The sequence below is a fragment of the Cucurbita pepo genome, chromosome 6 (assembly GCF_057944985.1).
Source record: "Cucurbita pepo subsp. pepo isolate OVF chromosome 6, ASM5794498v1, whole genome shotgun sequence".
In the NCBI taxonomy this organism is placed as follows: Eukaryota; Viridiplantae; Streptophyta; class Magnoliopsida; order Cucurbitales; family Cucurbitaceae; genus Cucurbita; species Cucurbita pepo.
Window position 1 is genome coordinate 12180481 of NC_141803.1, and position 18862 is coordinate 12199342.

At 35.8% G+C, this 18862-nt stretch overlaps 1 protein-coding gene across 1 annotated transcript; it reads right to left on the reverse strand.

Annotated features, from left to right (window-relative positions):
- Positions 1-871: 871 nt before the first annotated feature.
- LOC111784113 (uncharacterized) lies at positions 872-2899 on the reverse strand. Its single transcript, XM_087124438.1, has 2 exons — positions 1528-2899; positions 872-1207 (listed from the first exon to the last, which is right to left on the reverse strand). The coding sequence occupies exons 1-2, from the start codon at positions 2618-2620 to the stop codon at positions 1173-1175; spliced, it is 1128 nt and encodes a 375-aa protein (XP_086980564.1). The 5' UTR covers positions 2621-2899; the 3' UTR covers positions 872-1172.
- Between the last annotated feature and the right edge of the window lie 15963 nt (positions 2900-18862).

Below are 18862 nucleotides of genomic sequence, written 5' to 3' on the forward strand. Positions count from 1 at the left end.
CAGAAGACATCTCATAATCCTTATGCCAAGCTGGAGGCTGTTTAGTACGAGTAGAACGTCGAAGTGGAGCTGATGTATCAGGTGGGATAGGATTGGAATTAGTGGGCGAATCTGGAGAAGGTGGAGGAGACGACGGAGTAGGAGGTGAAGGAATAGAAGGTGGAGGATGGATGTTTGAGTAGGATGGATCATGAAGTGGTACAACAGGAGTCGAAGGAGCTAATGTCGAAGTTTGTGAAGCTGATGAAAAAGGAAAATCATCTTCACAAAATTTGACATCACGGCTGATAAAGAATTTGTGAGATTGCATGTCATACAACTTGTAACCTTTATGACCACAAGGATATCCTACGAAAACACAAGGAGTTGCCCTAGGTTCAAATTTTTGCTTAGGATGTACTATAGTTGCATAACATTTACAACCAAAAACTTTAAGATGATGAAATGTAGGTGGTCGTTTGTAGAGTGCTTCAAAGGGTGTCTTGTTAGATAATAATGGTGATGGCGTTCTATTTATAAGATAAACAGCCGTTAAAATGCACTCTCCCCAAAAATTAAGTGGAACCTGTGACTGAAAAAGAAGAGACCTAGCTACATTTAGGATATGGCGATGCTTGCGTTCTACGACTCCATTTTGTTGTGGAGTATAGACACAAGTGCGCTGAAATTCAATACCACAAGAAGTAAAGAATGGTTGCAAAGATAGGAACTCAGTCCCATTGTCTGATCGAACTATCTTGATAGTAGTATGAAATTGAGTTTGAACGAATTTAACAAAGTTCATTAACAAATGATGTACTTCTGACTTATGTTGCATTAAAAAAACCCAAGTACATCGAGTAAAATCATCAACAATAGTGAGAAAAAAACGCAAACCAGAATGGGTAGGAATTTTATGTGGTCCCCAAACATCACAATGTATCAGATCAAAAGCAGAATGGGTTGTTATTGAACTTCTTGGGAAAGACAACCTAGTTTGTTTTGCTAACGGGCAGATACTACAATTATGAGAATAACTCGCATTATTAAGATGCAATTGATCAGCTAGAAATTTAAAACGAGAAAAGGAAGGATGACCTAGGCGTAAATGCCACAAATCAGATGACTGAGATACTTGATGAGCTGAAGATTTGATTGGAGATGAAGAAATATGATAGAGACCTCCAAATTGTTTACCCGAGCCAATCATCTTCCCCGTAGCCAAGTCCTGCATAACACAAGAATCAGGATAGAAGGTGACATAACATTTCAAGTTATTGGTAAGTTTGCTGATCGACATTAGGTTTAAATTGAATGAAGGCACACATAAAACGTTGTTTAATTGAAGGTTAGGGCTAAGAGAAATATTGCCAGTATGTGACACACGTGCTGTCTCTCCATTAGGCAAATTTATTGCAGACATGATGGCAGCCTTTGGTTCAGTCATAACAGAAGATTTTGATACTATATGATCCGTAGCTCCACTATCGAGAATCCATGAATTAGAACTCGCAGAGTTAATAGATAATGTAGATATGGGAAGCAAACCTGCAACATTGACGTGATTGTCGGAATTACCAGAAGGGTGATGATTGATTGCAGATAAGGCTTGTGCTATCTGTCGTAATTGCTCAGAAGAAAAATTTGGAATGGAATTAGGTGACTGTTCTTCTGTATTCAACTGTGAAACATCGGCCATATTTGCAGATGATCGATATCCACGGTTATTGTGTTGATTGTCTTGTCTTGTCCTTCCAGAATTATTTTTCTGTCGACACCGATCTTCTGTATGGCCCCTTCTATCACAAAAGTTACAGTGAAACTTAAGAATTCGACACTCATTGATTGTATGACCACTTTTATTGCAGTGTTCACACTTTTTGTCCTTGGCGAATTTTGAATATATTGTTTTCTTTTGCACTGCTGATGCAATCGAGAAATTCTCAGTAGGTTCGGAAGTTACCTGACGCTGCATCTCTTCTTGTACAAGTAATGAATAGGCTTGCCTCACATTAGGTAATGGAGACATCATCAATATGTTAGATCTCACCGTTTTATAAGACTGATTAAGCCCCATGAGCAATTGCATCAATTTGTCTTCTTCGCGTTGATCAATATGTATTTGACGTTGATTACAGGTAAATGGTGTGCGGTACGCTTCCAGTTCATCCCAAAGTGCTTTGAGCTTGGTGAAATATGTTGACAGCGCCATGGTTCCTTGTGACATCGTTGCTATCGAGTTTTGTATTTGAAAAATTGCTGGAGCATTCTTTTGTGAAAATTGATCGTGAAGATCAACCCACACTTGATGAGCTGTCTTGGCGTGAATAATGCCTTTAGCGATATCTGCTTCAACGGAATGAGTTAACCAAGATATTATCATACTGTTGCACTGATTCCAGAGTTCGAATTCGGTTGAATTTGCATCTTGGGACGGTTCCTCAATTGTGCCATCAATGAAGCCAATTTTCTTCTTGGCAATAAGAGCATGCATAACTGATTTACTCCAGGATTGGTAATTTGCTCCATTTAATTTGATTGGAACAAGTGAATATCCTGGCTGATCAGAGTGATGAATATAGTACGGATGTGTTAAATCAACATCCGAAATTTTGAAGCTGGATTTGGCTGATTCCGCCATAAAGGAAATTTTGATATTTAAGAACACCAAGATCGGTGCTCTGATACCATGTTAAGAATGAGAAATAGAAATAGAATTGGGATCGAAAGTATGATCTTCATTCATGTTTAACACGTTTAAATAGGATACAAACTATCAACTAATACCTAAAAATAGAAAAAATATATATCTAACTAAATCTGGTAAATAAATAAAATATACGGTTAATCAAATCTATACTAACAACTCCCTAAATATGTGAGATATATTCTAACTAATTATCACCGCAAAATATCCTCTTAATACATTCAATTTGCTTAGGAAGAAATTAAGCAATGCATCATTATTTCTTTTGTCTAGCTTTTATAAAACATTTGAAATTAGATGTGATGCATGTGGTTTGGTCATAAGTGCTGTTTTAATTCAAGATGGAAAGTCGTTAGTGTATTTTAGTGAAAAACTAAATGGGGCAACATTGAAATACCCTACCTATGATAACTTTTTGTAGTTCATATATTGCATGTGCCCGCAACATTACTTATGGCCTATAGAATTTGTGATCCACTTTGATAAAAAAAAACTTAAGTATGTGAAGGGTCTATAAAAGATTTGTGTTTCATAAATTTTTAATTAAGAAAAGTATGTTTTGTATTCCTAATTGTTCTATAAAAGATTTGTTTTTGAGAGAAGCATACGGTGGTGCATTAATTAATGGGACATCTCAAGATTAATAAAGTTTATAAGATGTTGCATAAACACTTCTTTTGGCCGAAGATGAAGCACGATGTCCATAAGTTTTGTAGCAAATGTTTTAAACGCAAAAAAACTAAATTTAGATCATAACCAAACGGATTTTATACTCCTTTGAATGTACCTAACAAACCTTGGACTAATATATCTATAAAATTTGTTCTTGGTTTACTACACACTAAAAATCGTAAAGAATGTATTTTTGTTGTGGTAGATATATTTATTAAAATGAGTCAAAATGGTTGATGCAAAGCCTGCTGACTTATTCTTTAAGAAATAGTTTATGGATGTAATACACTTCATTTGCTCCCTATTCCTTCTAATTTCCTTATAATATTTTTGTGAGAGAAGCATGTAGATTTGATCCAAACATTTCAAAAGGAGGGGAAGGAAAGAAGGTGATGAATTTGCTAAAAGTGGGTAGGAGTGAATTCTGTCTTGCACCCCACGTCCCCAGCCATTCACCCAGTCTTACGCCTGAAATGGGAGGCCTATTGAGTCGGCGAACTAGAGCCACTCTCACCCGTGCAAATCTAAGGATAATTTCAAATAAACAGGAGTTCATGGTTAGCTCAGGATTAAAACCGAGTTACCTAGGTTATCGAATGAAAAGAAAATCAGTCTCAACAGTAAACGACATTATAAAGTGAGAGTGGTTTTCTTCATGGAACGATCTTATGCAATACTCATTGCATAGGACGCCCCCACTCACATGTCTTCACATGTACAATTTAGTGATCACATTGTTTATATCATATACAAAAGTGGGCCGCATCCATAGTATCCCTAGAATAAGGTACTCAGCCTTATCCTTATACTCTAGATCATTTTGACTATATACTTGAACTTGATCCACTCTTATGTCTCTACATATAGTTCAAGTAATCATACTATAGCTGTTCTTAGTTTATTGGATTTAGATTAATGATCGTAAAGTTCACTTTATTCAATAACAATCTTTACTGAATAAACAACAATAATAACTTTATTGAAAATAGAATATGTTTTTTTTTTTTTTTTTTTTAGGACATAAAACCCAACGATGTGCATGAGAATTGATTTTACTAGCAGTTAGGATACTCACCTGTGCCCATAGAGTTCACTTATTAATTATTTGGTGACCATTCAGATGACACAATTTGTGGCATTATATGGGCGCTAGGTGTGAGACCCCAACATTTTGAGAGGAAGTAGGTAATCGAAAAATGCTAGGTCTAGAGATGTTATGATATGTGGAAGTCACTACAAGGGGGGTAAGATTCAGATTACCTTGTTGATCGAATATCTCAAGGCAAGAACATTGTTCTAAATTCGAATCACTCCACAAGCAAGATCGATCATGTCTAGCTTGAATGATTCTTGTTGATCAAATATCTCAATGCAAGAACACTTGTTTGAGATTCGAATCATTCCACAAGCAAGATTGATCCTGTTGAGCTTGAATGATTCTACATGCAACCTAAACTACATAGAATTGCAAATAAACTTAACCATTGGCTAAAGAAAGCACAAATACTTCTTTTATATATTTTCCAAATCTACTTACAAATACAACATACATGGCTCTATATAGCCTCAAAATGAAACTAAAACTATTAAACACATTCCAAGAGTTTGTAACATTCATACTTAATAGTCATAATTAACAAGGATGTAATTGTAACCTAAAGAAAATAAAAGTCTTAAAATACATTAATGAAATACAATAACTCTAAATTACTCTAAATTGTAATCCACCCAAAATTTATAACATGAAACTTCATTCTTCTTCAATGTGGCATGAATTGAAATATCTTTTGATAATTTCAACAATATTTTCTTCACCTCTACATTGAAGCATATTGTATGATTGATGTCTCTTAATTCATGTCAATGGAGCTGGAAGTTTTAGTTTTTGCATATTCCTAATTAACCTTAAAAAAAATGTTTTTTTTTTCAAACTTTGAGCATAATTGCATCTTTCTTATTTTTCAAACTTTGAGCATAATTGCATCTTTCTTTAATAATTATAACGGTACCATTTTAGTTTCTTAAAATTTTCTAGGAAAGAATATGACACTTCAAAGAAATTAGAAAAAATAAAAAAACTAATTGTAATGTTAAAAAAAATGATTTGAAGGCATTGACCACAAACATGCGTAATACTTTTGGATGACGGTTTGCAAAAAGAGAAAGGTAGAGCGTCAGCCATCTAGTGGAGACACAAGTTATGAATTTCAGACTTGACTGCCTGTGTCCGACTCAAATCGTAACCCGCACCCTATGCGTCTGACCCAAATCGAGATTCATACCAACTTTGCGCATACGACCGCCTCTGCGCGTATGTAGCCGCACATGATATCTGTGCATGCGACCGCTTTGCGCATATGTTGGTCCGTGACCAATGAATGATATTTCTTTTTCGGTTCGTTTGACATTTATTTGTCTGGATTTAGATTTTGTTCAACTCGATCAATAAACAAATTCACTCAAACCCATCTAATTTCAAAACACACTCTACTCAAAACCCTTTCAAAATTAAGTAATATTTTAGGTTTTAACATTTTAAGGGTAACAAATTAGGACGAAAAGAAAATATGTATAATCATTAGAAATGCGAAGGTTAATATCATAAAACAGATATAGGCAAAGAACTCATCAATTTTCCTAAAAAAAAAAAAAAAAATGATGGTCTATTACTTCTTTCTCATGTGAAACCAACCAACTGACCCAACATTTTTTAGTAAAAAAATATGATTAAAGATTATTTGTGATGCTCATAAAGAAAGAAAAAAAAAAACATGTACAAGGAAAACGATATTTACAAGACTATGAAATGAAAGAAACTACGTGGAAACAGAGGGAAGAGATCAAGGAGAAGTACCCGAGTAATTTCAATATTAAGACACTTTCGAGGACGAAAGTTTCATCTTGACGTGTATGATGTATGAACTAAAAATAAAAAAAAATAAAAAAATAAAAAATAAATAAAAGAAGCGAAACTTTGTGCCACATTGCTAAAGCTGAGAAGTGGCGGGTTGGCCTCCACTATAAAAAAAAAGGGAGGTCCCACACTTCATTTTATCATCCTAAATGAATGGTTCGAGCCAATCAAAGAGTACACTTTCTGACGTCTCAAGACCAAAATTTTGGTTGATTTGCTCAGACTCTTTCCTCCTAGTTTCAATTTTTAGAAATCGTTCAAAGTTAGTATGTATGACTACCTTCTAGCTAGTTAAATTTTTTTAATCGAGTTTAAATTATTTATGCATGATGAGACCTAGTTTAAATTATTAGGAGTTAGTTTCTATGCCGCATTAGGCTTAGTTTAAATTAGTGGGACTAAGTTTCTATGCAGTATTGGGCTTAGTTTAAATGATTGGGAGTAAGTTTTTATGCATAATTAGACTTAAGTTAAATTTTTGGAATCCAATTTAAATTATTTATGCATAATTAGGTATAGATAGTTTAAATCATTAGAAGTAAATTTTTATGCATAATTAGATTTAGCTAGTTTGTGCGTTATGAAACGTTATGTTGAAAGCATGAAAATGTTACGTTATGTCTTGTGAACTGCATGTATAGAATGATTTGAATTACAGGAAGAACGATAAATAACATGAAATATAATCTCGATATAAGCATGAACGAAGTGATAACTGATATGAGAAATGGTATGATATCAATGAAATGATAGCGGGAGTTATATTTAATAATGTTGAAAATGGAAAAATATTGGGACCTCATTCATTAATGTGCGCTCATGCATTCGGGGATACCCGTATTCCTTCACGATGGTATGGGCGCGTACACCACAAAGTAGGATAACTTTCATTATGTTTTATGTAATGTTGCCGTGACGGCTACCGTTTCTAACGGGTATCCGGCATAGAGAGCTACCAAAGCATGCTCGCCCGACAAGGAAAGGGGCCAGGGGTGTGCGAATCGACTCGTGGGTCCATACTCGCTCGTATTGGCCATGTGTATGGTATGTGGTACACATCCAAGCTACCCGTTAGGATAGTACCATAGGAAAATAGACTGTAATGCTAGGTCTCGTCATTGCATTCGCATGTTCTTGCATCATAACCTCGATAGGGGGTCGTCTACTAAGTATTCTTAAAACACTCAAGCCTCGTGCTACTATATTTTTCACATAAAGGCAAGGCGCCGCTGTAAGACTGACGGAGGCTTCGCAACCACGAGTTCGTGACACGTGCATAGGATAGTTTCGCATAACAATTTAATAGTATAGGTTAGTATATGTTGAGTAGTATTTTCATTTGACAATAGTATATATTAGTATAGGTTCAATTGTATTTGCATTTGACCATAGTATAGATCAGTCTGGTCTGAGTTGTATTTGCATTTAATAAACTATAGGTTGATTTGTATTTGTATTTAATAAAGTTTAGGTTGAGTTGTATTTGCATTTAATAAAGCATAGGTTAGTATAGGTTCAGTTGTATTTATAATTATTAGGTCATTGGTTAGTATAGGGCGTTTAATTCAACAATGTTTTTCATTTTTTCTTTGTATTTGTTTATTCTCGATGTAATAAATGAGGCACGAAGTTAATGTTTAATTTATAATAAGGGTTCATTAAAGTAATTCTGCATTAAATATCGGGTTAAATCTGAAGTAACAGTCTTCGGTTAAATAGAAAAATTTAGGGTGGAAATCTCTCCTTAAAGATGCGTTTTAAAACCGTGGAGCAAACGATATTACATAACGTGCCAAAGTGGACAAAACGGTTAATATTGACTAACCATGAATTTGGATGTTTGAACATTCGACCCCACCTTTTAAATTTTGATTTTGTTGTGATTCTCTCATTCTTATTAATCACATCTATTTTTCTTCACGTTTAAAGAAAAAAAACATGTACAAGGAAAATGATCTTTAGAAAACTATGAAACCAAAGAAACTATGTGGAAACATTGGGAAGAGATCAAGGAGAAGTACCCGAGTAATTCCAATATTAAGACACCTTTGAGGACGAAAGGTTCATCTTGACGTTTATGATGTATAAACGAAAAAAATAAAAATAAAAAAATAAATTAAAGAAGCAAAACTTTGTGCCACGTTGCGAAAGCTGAGAAGTGGCGGGTTGGCCTCCACTATAAAAAACGGAGGTCCCCCACTTCATTTAATCATCCTAAATGAACGGTTCGAGTCAGTCAAATGGTACACTTTGGGTGTACAAAATATGGTCTACCATTATACGTGTATGCGTAAATTCAGTAACAAGATTCAAACCGAAAAAACGTGCTAAATATGGAGAAAAATCACAGTCTTTTATCTAACAATCTCCTCCTAAAAGCTATTGTATATCTACCTTCTTATTTGAACTATGATCTTTGAGCATAGTTCCTTAAGTTTTACTCGAGCAAGAGACTTGGTGAAAATGTCTCCAAGCTGTTCCTCTCTTCTGATGAAATGAATCTTGATGAGCCCCTGATCTGCACATTCCCGGATGTAGTGGAATCTTCCAAGCTTTTAGTTATATTGCACTTCCTGTTATTTTCTTCCGGCTCTCACCAGTGGTGAGCTGCTCAGTTAAAAGACAGCAAGTGGTATTAGAGTCAAGTTCATTGTATAAGAAGATGCACCAAAACACGAAGATGCACATGTCGTGGGGTCCATCGAACACAGGCTCATGCACACCTCCACGTCGCGGCAGAGCGCCAGCATCTTTGTCACCGCCACCAAGAGGCCGGCGCCGGTAAGACGAACGTCGAGTTGTCGTCGAGCGCGTGATCAAGGAGACAACTACCTCTGTGCAGTACCGATGCTGACGAGGTCCAACTACAACGAGTGGGCTTTGTTGATGCGTCAACCTACAAGCACAAGGGTTTTGGCACACCATCGAGACAGAGGAAGAAGAAGCGATCGAGTACTGGGAGGATCAACTGGCGTTCGCAACCATACTGTGGGTTGTGCCTACGGAGACGTTGGTGTCTCTCTCCACCAAACACACCATGCAATCGGCCTAGGAGGGGATCAAATCCCACTGGGTTGGTGTGCAGCGACTGTGGAAGTCCAATGTCGAGCAGCTACGAAAGAGTTCCCAGAAATCCTTTTCAAGGACAGCGAATCCGTCGATAATTTTTTCATGCAGATAACAGGACTTGCCAACAACATCACCACTCTTGATGGTTGCATCAACGAGACAGAAATCGTAAAGAAGATGCTACAAGTCGCCCCAGATCACCGTGAACAACTCGCAATTTTGATCGAGACATTGCTTAACATGAACGATCCAATGATGGAAGAGGTGACCAGAAGATTGCACAACGTCGAGCAGAGGAAAAAGAATACCACTTCAGCTATTGAAAAGTAGGGTCGTCTACTTCTCACCGAGGAGGAGTGACTTGCATACTTGAAGCTTCGCGACAATTTCTTATTGCACCACGTGTCATGGTTACAGCCAAAAACTTCTTCCGCTTATGCGGCTCAGTCAGCTAGGCTCAGCTTCACGACTCATAATCCAGCTCATCGGCTCACAAAAGAGTATTTTTCCTAATTTTTGCCGTTTTGACTATCCTAAATCTTAAATTGACCTTCTTTAAAGAAATTAAAGTAAGGATATAGTTAAATTTCTCAGTTTATGTTAAATTGAGTTAAGAAATAATAGTTACTAACGAAGCGAGATGGACATTCTAATAGAAAACGACGAATGATAATACTAGGAGAAATTTCGAGGGGGGAAAAGCAAACATACTCGAATTTAGGGAGAACGCCGGTTAAGGGCAACCAAGTAAGTAGTCTTACTATCGGATAGGTAGAACGACTTGTTTAATTTATGACGACATGTGCCTAGTGGCCCTTACACGTGTCATTTATTCTTTATATTTATGATGTTGTGACTATATTTTATGATGATGATGTACGATGTATGATGATGTTATTCTTTGATGCGATGATGCTATGCAATGTTATATGATACGTTAGAAGACATGATAAGTTCATGATATGACATATGTTTGACATGATTAGATATATGATATGATATGATTGACAAGCACTGTGATGAATTGACATAATGCACAACCCCGATATACACATAAAGAGTTATGATAAAATGATATGATATAAAGAAAAATACTAGACCATTGTTATACAACATAATGAAAGGATAAATGTTGGGACCTCTTCTAACCAGAGTAAAAATAATAATAATAAATAAATAAATAAAAATGATAATAATACTAATAATGAGTAAATAAAAATAATAAAAATAAAAAAAAAAAGTAAATGATCCCTCCCTCTCCACCTTCTCCATATCTCTCCCCAACCCAAACCCATGTTGTGAAGTAGAATGATCCCAAGCAACAAAACAAAAGAAAAAAAAAAAAAAAAAAACAGAAAAATAGCCGATGGGAAGAAGAAACAGAACAACAAGAAAAGATGGCGTCACTAGATTTAACACGAAATAGGATAAGTTATCTCTCAGTTATATCTTTTGTTCTTTTATCTTTTGCAATTAATTAGATTTTAGATATCTTATCTGAAATCAGAATCCATTGAAAATGGGAGTTAAATAGGAATCTAGGGTCGATTATAAACACATCAAAAAATGAATGCTATGAATTGTCTTTGTTTGATTTGTTGTTTACTTTTGCATCAACTTTTAATGTCATCATTTGTTTATCTCTCCAATTTCTAGAGTCACTTTAGAAAGTGACATTCTTAATTAAAGGGAAGGAGAACTTCTAACAATCTATTGCAAGTGGAAGGCCAATGATTTAGGTAATAAGGTTGTTGCATGATGCAAGATTTTGAACCGAACCACCTTTTTATATAATATATATATATATATATATATATATATATATATATATATATTTATATAATTGATAGTTTTTAAAGTATAATATACAACAGAAAAAAGTCATTATCGATATTCAACTTCTATGGCGATTTATAAAAAAATAATTAAGTTTGAATGTTAAATTAGAAGTTTAATACTTTAAGTTCAAAAGCCCAGAATTATTTAATGCTTAATGGTTTATACAATCTCGTAGAGTTTCGATTATTATTTTTTAATTTTTTTTAGTTAAAAAAATGAGTGGAAAGTTTAAATCTTTTTACCTCAAATTCCATAACTTTGTAACTTAATTGGTACTCATCTGACATAAATTTCTAATACAAGGAGCATATCCTTCCGTTCAAACAAGAATATTGTAACGATCCTAGATTTCTTCTTACCTAGAGTCACTATCGTAATCATAACTTAATCATTTTGTGAAGAAATAAGCGTTTAAACTTCATCATAAAATATAGACTTCATCTTAAAACACTACAATAGAGCTACGTGTTCGAAAACACGTTTAAAACGACACAACAAAATATTAAATGAAATAAATTAACATTATAATTAAAAACACTCTATTCTAATCTAACTCTAAGAAAATAAATACAACTACCCTTTTCATGTTTCATGGTCTCAAATGACTATGTAGTCGTTAGTCGTATAGAGGTGCCTTGCCTTTACCTGAAATAGTAGTAGCATATTACTTGAGCATTAAAAGAAATACTCGGTATGTGACCCCCACTATTGCAGTTAGATGCAAACACATACAATCATGTGTAGAACCTATCGTATAATTCTATATCCTTAGGTGCTCATACTAAATGAGTTAATGGGATGTGTATTTACTGTTGTACAAATGGTCCACACGTGTGAATATGAATCCACCAGTCGGTTCGCACACCTCTGGGTCCCTTTCATGGTAAGGCGAGCATTCTCTAGAGCTGTTGATGTCGGACACCAGCTAGGCATAGCGACCGTCGTAGCATTATGATAAACATGATGATCATTTTTCTGCCTCGTAGTGTACGTGTCTGTATCATCGTAAAAGAGGGGTATTCCGGGATGCATGAATGCACAATGATGCATGAGATCCCAACATTTTTATTCATTATCATGTAAGACAACCCCTTCCATTTTTCCTTCATATCATAATCTTTATCATAGTTTCCTTACATAAATTGCGGTTGTTCATTATGTCAACACATTTTTATCGTATATCATTCATATCATGCATCGTGTCATATCAAGTCAGATCATACATACATCATATCATCAGCATTTCATGTACTATATCGCCAAACGTGTTATACAATAACATTTATCATACACGGGAAATTATGCGACCGTCTTACCTTATCAACAAGGTTCCATTTCTGTCGAACATCTTGAGAAATGAGCCAGCTAACTCCACTCTGCTTCCTTCTTCTGTATGTCCAAGACTACTAATATTACTTATCAAGCTTCGGATATAATATACCTTTGTCAGTAGACGTTGGTCGTCGTTCTTGCACTGGAACAAGATTTATCCTTTGCCTTGGATCGATACAATTGATCCATAGGCAAACTTCACGTTCTCAATGAGCTTTTCATCAAACTTCTTGAATTTTGCTCAATCTCCGATCACCATTGTCAAGGTATCACATGTTGCTCTCCACTCGATCTTCTCCTTTCAGGAAGATCACTAACTTAAGAGATTGCTTATCTATAGTAATCATTCTTTCCCCTCTCCCTTGAGCTCTTTTCTCATTAACAATTTTTTTCTATGTATTTTTGTTTGCAGAGTGTTCATTAAAACATGATTCATATCACGTTCCTCATATTTCTTTCTTAACTCAGGTTTTCCCCCACATATCACCCTACAACTATAACCAAATCTTACCAGAAAAATAACACATTTCTCATTTCCATTGTATTCCCCAAAATACTTCGAGAATTGTTGTCACTTCTTTTACCTTTGCTTTTGTGACTTGGATTTCTAATTTATTTTCATAATTTTCTCTTGTCATAATATTTTTTTTATCCCGAGAATCCTTCAAGTCATCCTCTTATTCTCTAGGTACCTCCATTTGTGGTGCATATCACCTGAGTCTTCAAGGGAAGATCATAAATTTCTTCTACTCCTCTCTTATTTGCAGAAAATTTATCATCATGCTTACATGTAGAAAATTCTTGTAATGTAGTCCTCTGTGTTTGAACCTTTTTTTTAGGCCTGTCTCTAGGTTTATTTCATTGATAAGTTTGAAGTCTCATTTCTCTTATGCCCTGATTTTCTTCCTCTAGGCCTCCTTGGTTGAGATGATAAGTCTGATGAAACACATCGACTTGTAGGTTGCACTTCGTTGATTGAAGCAGCCTCTGGTTGCTTTTTGGATTTATTTTTCTATTCCTTTTTCTCGTGAGCAGTTGGTTTCTTCATCATTTTCTTTCCGCCAATGCAAATAGATACTTTTGGAATATCACAATTTAGTGCAACTTATTTTAGTTTGAATTAGTTATGTAATATATGATATTCGTAATCTTCCAGAATATATTAGTTAGGAAATATATCTTAGATATCGTAATCAGTTGAATTTGAATAGTAGTATATTTTATTTTATTATCAGGATTTAGTTATTTTCTATTTTCTTGGTACATATTATTTAGTATCTTGTATCCTATTTAAAAGGTCGTGAATATCAATGAAGATTGAACATTCGATCCCAATTCTTTTTCTTATTCTTAAATCTGTATTCTTTCGTTGAGTAATAATATTTTCATATCTATGCACACTTTTGAGTGGTAGATATTGCGTCATGGAAGATGTTCATAGTCTTTCAATAGTATCTTATATAAGCAGTTTCACGACGATTTTACCTTCATCAACAGGGCTCCATTTCGGTCTTATATCTTCAGGAACGGGCCGACTATCTCCCCTCTACTACCTTCTTCTATCATTTGACCAAGGCTAATAACATTGCTCTTAAAACTCGTGGTGTAATACACATTGGTCAATATACGTTTATCGTTGTTTTTACACTGGAACAAAATAGATCCTTTGCCTTGGATCGGTACAATTGATCCATTGCAAAGCTTCATATTCCCAGTGAACTTCTCATCAAGTTTCTTGAACTTTGCTAGATCTCCGATCATGTGGCTGCTCGCTCCGTTGTCTAGGTACGACATGCTTGTCTCCACTTGAACTTCTTCATCTATGAAGGGGTTCACCAGAACTTCTATTCATTGAGCATCAATAGGTTGGGCATTTTCTCGGCCAACATCAATGCGGTCTCTTGATCTTGCGTGAGTGTGAGATTTGCCTCCTCATCTCACTTTTCGCTATGGCACTCTGTCACATAATGCCCATATTTTCCACAAGAGTAACACATGATCATACTCTTGTCCTTCCGAGGGTTGGCATTTTCATGGAATTGTGAAGTATTGTCACGACCTCCTTTGCCACAACATCCACGACCACGTCCACGTCCACGACCTCTGTTATCTTTGTTATGGCTGTCACGTCCCCTCATTCTTGAAAAAGAAGAGTCATTGCATCTTTTTTTTTCGTTCATGTGAGCCACTTCTCATGTGTGAGTAAGAGGTATTTATCCTCCTCTTTCTCCTTGTAGCCATGAAGTCTCTCCTCATTGACCATAAGATGAGCAACGACCTCCTCAACCGACATGTTCTTGAGGTCACCGAACTACTCAATGGAGGTAACAATCTGCATGAATCTTGGAGGAACTGCTTGAAGGAACTTCTTAACAATGGAGATCTCCTCCACCATGTCGCCTAATGAACAGATGTCGCTAACGATCGTCGTCAACTTCATGGCAAAGTCATCTATTGACTCACCATCATTCATGGATAGTCTCGAACTCACTCTTCTAGGTCTGCACCTTTTCTTCCTTGACATGTTCTACGCCCACATGATTGTTTGCAGTGTCTCCCACGCTACCTTTGTTGAGTCCTTCTCTACAAACATGAGAAGAATGTCCTCTTCGCTTGGTAGATTGCGTCAAGAGTCATCCTGTCCTTACGCTCCTCAATGTCATAATGCTCGACGACATCCCACACGCCTTGTGCATATAAGTCAACACGAATCTTTATCGACCGTGCTGCGTAGTTACTCTTCGTGAGTAACGGGTATTGGAGCGTTGCACTCCCCTCCTTTCCACTCTTTATCGTTGTCACTTCTCCTCCCGTGCCTTTACATGGTGAGGACATTTGTTTCAGCATCCTGGGAGCTCTGATACCAAATGTTGGAAATAACCCACGATTGGAATATGTCGAAACAAATAACTTAAGCAAGAAGAACAACTTGAGAGGAGAGAGCTTTGAAGAGAGGAACCTTAAGCTCTTATGCTTTTCAATTCTCTTTGTTGTTGTGAAAATAACATACATATCATGAGTATTTATAGTGGAGAAAGCACAAATCATCTCCTAAATTTTATCATCAAGTTTCTAAACTTTCTCATCAGGCCAGTACTAACAAATCTTACTAATTAAAGACTAACAATTTCCATATTTCTATTCAAGCGAATAACTTCTAAACAATTATCCTAAAATTGCTGTTGGTAAACTTCTTTTGCTAGGTCAAGTTTATTAACTCACAGTTGTAATAAACTTTCTTAAGAAATACACCTCTTGCCTTGCTGTTTTATTTATCATAGTAAAGCATTTTACATTGGATTCAAAATTCTTGTCCACAAGATCCCTACTGCATATTCGACAATGCTGTTGGGTTTTATGTCCTAAAACTCATGGTTTGTAAACAAAAACATATTCTATTTTCAATAAAGTTAATATTGTTATTTATTCAGTAAAGATTGTTATTGAATAAAGTGAACTTTACGATCATTAATCTAAATCCAATAAACTAAGAACACTCTGGCTATAGTATGATTACTTGAACTATATGTAGAGACATAAGAGTGGATCAAGTTCAAGTATATAGTCAAAATGATCTATAGTATAAGGATAAGGCTGAGTACCTTATTCTGGGGACACTATGGATGCGGCCCAGTTTTGTATATAATATATAAACAATGTGATCACTAAATTGTACATGTGGAGACATGTGAGTGGGGGCGTCCTATGCAATGAGTATTGCATAAGATCGGACCATGAAGAAAACCACTCTCACTTTATAATGTCCTTTACTGTTGAGACTGATTTTCTTTTCATTCGATAACCTAGGTAACTCGATTTTAATCCTGAGCTAACCATGAACTCCTGTTTATTCGAAATTATCCTTAGATTTGCATGGGTGAGAGTAGCTCTAGTTCACCGACTCAATAGGCCTCCCATTTTAGGGGTAAGACTGGGTGAATGGTCGGGGACGTGGGGTGCAAGATGAAATTCACTCCTACCCACTTTTAGGGATAGAAGAAAGGTAGTTTCCTTAAGCACTGACTCCAGGTCTTGAACAAGGGGCCCCACCCTCTCATTGGCCTGAGAGGGATTCGGTTTACTGGTTGGACCACAAACCAATTGTTCATTAGAGAATCAGTGAGACATAAGGAACAAGAAGTAACTTTAGGGGTAAAACGGTGAATTGACTCAGCTCTAGTTACGAACAACCTGTGAAGAATCGACTTACTAATGATGGTTATATCAAATGGACATAAATGTATCTATAGTGAGGGGAGTGCAACTACTAGGCTATAGTGGAGTGTCCTAGTAGTTAACGAATGTTGGTTAACAAGGTTAATGAGTTTAACCGGTTAATCTTGGATCGTTGGAGCCCATGATCTATAGGTTTATTAGGTCCCTCTGCTAGCTCATATCGGACTAAACCATAGAACAGTGTGACAAGTGAGTTTGAATTCAAATTAGGGAATATGCGCTACATATATACGATATATTTAACCGCATTTTTGTTTTATTTACGAATTAAACAAAAGAAGAGAATCGAAGATATTTAAATAAGATTTAAATATCTTAATCAATTATGTGTCGGAATTGATTGGGATTGGCATTTGAATTAATACTAAATATTAATTAAATAGTTTAATTAATCATTTAATGTTACTCTAATTTGAAATTCACTATTCAAATTAATTGTTGAATTAAAATGAAGAAAGTCAAAATGTTGACTTCATTTAATGGAAAAATCCATGTTAGTGGAATTTGAGTGTCAAAATTTGGTTAACTCAAACATGCATGCTTGCCACATAATCCCAAACATTTGAGTGGAATTCTAAGTGTCAAAATTTGGTGATCTCAAATTTGCATGGACATGCAAACATCACTCTTTAAATAGGAGTGATCTTTAGACATGGAAGGTCTTCTTCTTCTTGGTGGAAAACCTTGAGAAAAACCTCTCACAAACATCTCTTCACATATACAAAATCCCTTCCAAGTTTAGTCACTCACCGGATTCCACAATCCCGTTCTAAGGCCGGAGGATAGTGGAGAAGACACTAGTGGTGGTTCAAAACCGGTTCGTAAGGAAAAAAGAGTTTGAACTACAAAAGGTTAGTATCTAAACTAATTAAGTTTTAATACTTATGAACATGCTAGTTATATACTATAATTAATGTTTTTAAAGTGCCTAAGATCCAAATTGCTTCCGCATGTGTTATATTAACACCATCAAATGCATGATATATTACTCTACCTAATAAAACTCATACCTCTAGGGTGCATGCATGGACATCATTCAAAATTGTATGCAGACAACAAAATAAAAATAACAACAAAATATGGATACATGCTTCTAAGTAAGTCATTAAAGTTGTAAAGGATGTATTCAAATAATTTTCTTGTTGTTATGTGTAAGGACCGGGCTGACTCGATGACTCTAAAAGATGTGTAAAATTTTAACAAAATAAAACAACCAAAACTTAAAACATATCAAACATTATATCAAAATAAAAATGATATAAAGTATTTTAAAACACAACACAACAGGTAAAACACTAGTTAAGGGACGACACAAAAGGGTTGAAGGACGACGGGTGACGTTTGTCTATGGCACCTGCTCCAGAGTCCGCTCCTAACAACGACCGGCTCCTTATTTCCTGAAGAAAAAAAAATAGAGAATAAGGAATGAGTATAAGACTCAGTAAGCAGCCTACTTGTAGGCTCTTAATCATGTCCTTGATATGCTAGGTACCAGACTTTTTTCTTTTCATGTTCTGGTTGTAAATTCTTGTTATGTTTCTTAATTCGTTCTCCAAGACACTCTCCTTAGGACTTGCGGCACTAGATATAAACTTGTCATCCTGTGTCCGAGGCTTCATGCGTTCCAAGCGACACAGCCTTAATAATACCTACGCTCAAGGTTTCATACGTTCCAAGCAGCGTAGTCTAAGTCATAAGCATGATGTACCGTGGGAGGTCTTGAAAGGTTCTTGATTCACGGCTAGGGTAACTTACTCTCTTCTTACTCCATCGTGGCCATAGGTTACTCCCCATGATAGACCACAAAGGTCATGTGATCGGTGCATGCATGAACATGGCATAGACCATAAAGGTCGCTTAATCTAACATAGACCATATACGTCGCATGATTGGTGCATACATGAACATGGCATCCTGCAAATCATAACATGGCGCATGGCATCTCATCTAGGTGAGGGGAACGAGGCCAAGCGTGATATCCTGCAAAGGAAACACGTTGCAGGGCATCCCACCTAGAAGAGGAAAAAGGCCTCCTTAGAAGGCACCACATGGTTGGAGTTATGGGCCACACTTAGACATGCTTAGTGTAATACCTAGCATTCTTGAATTTTCAT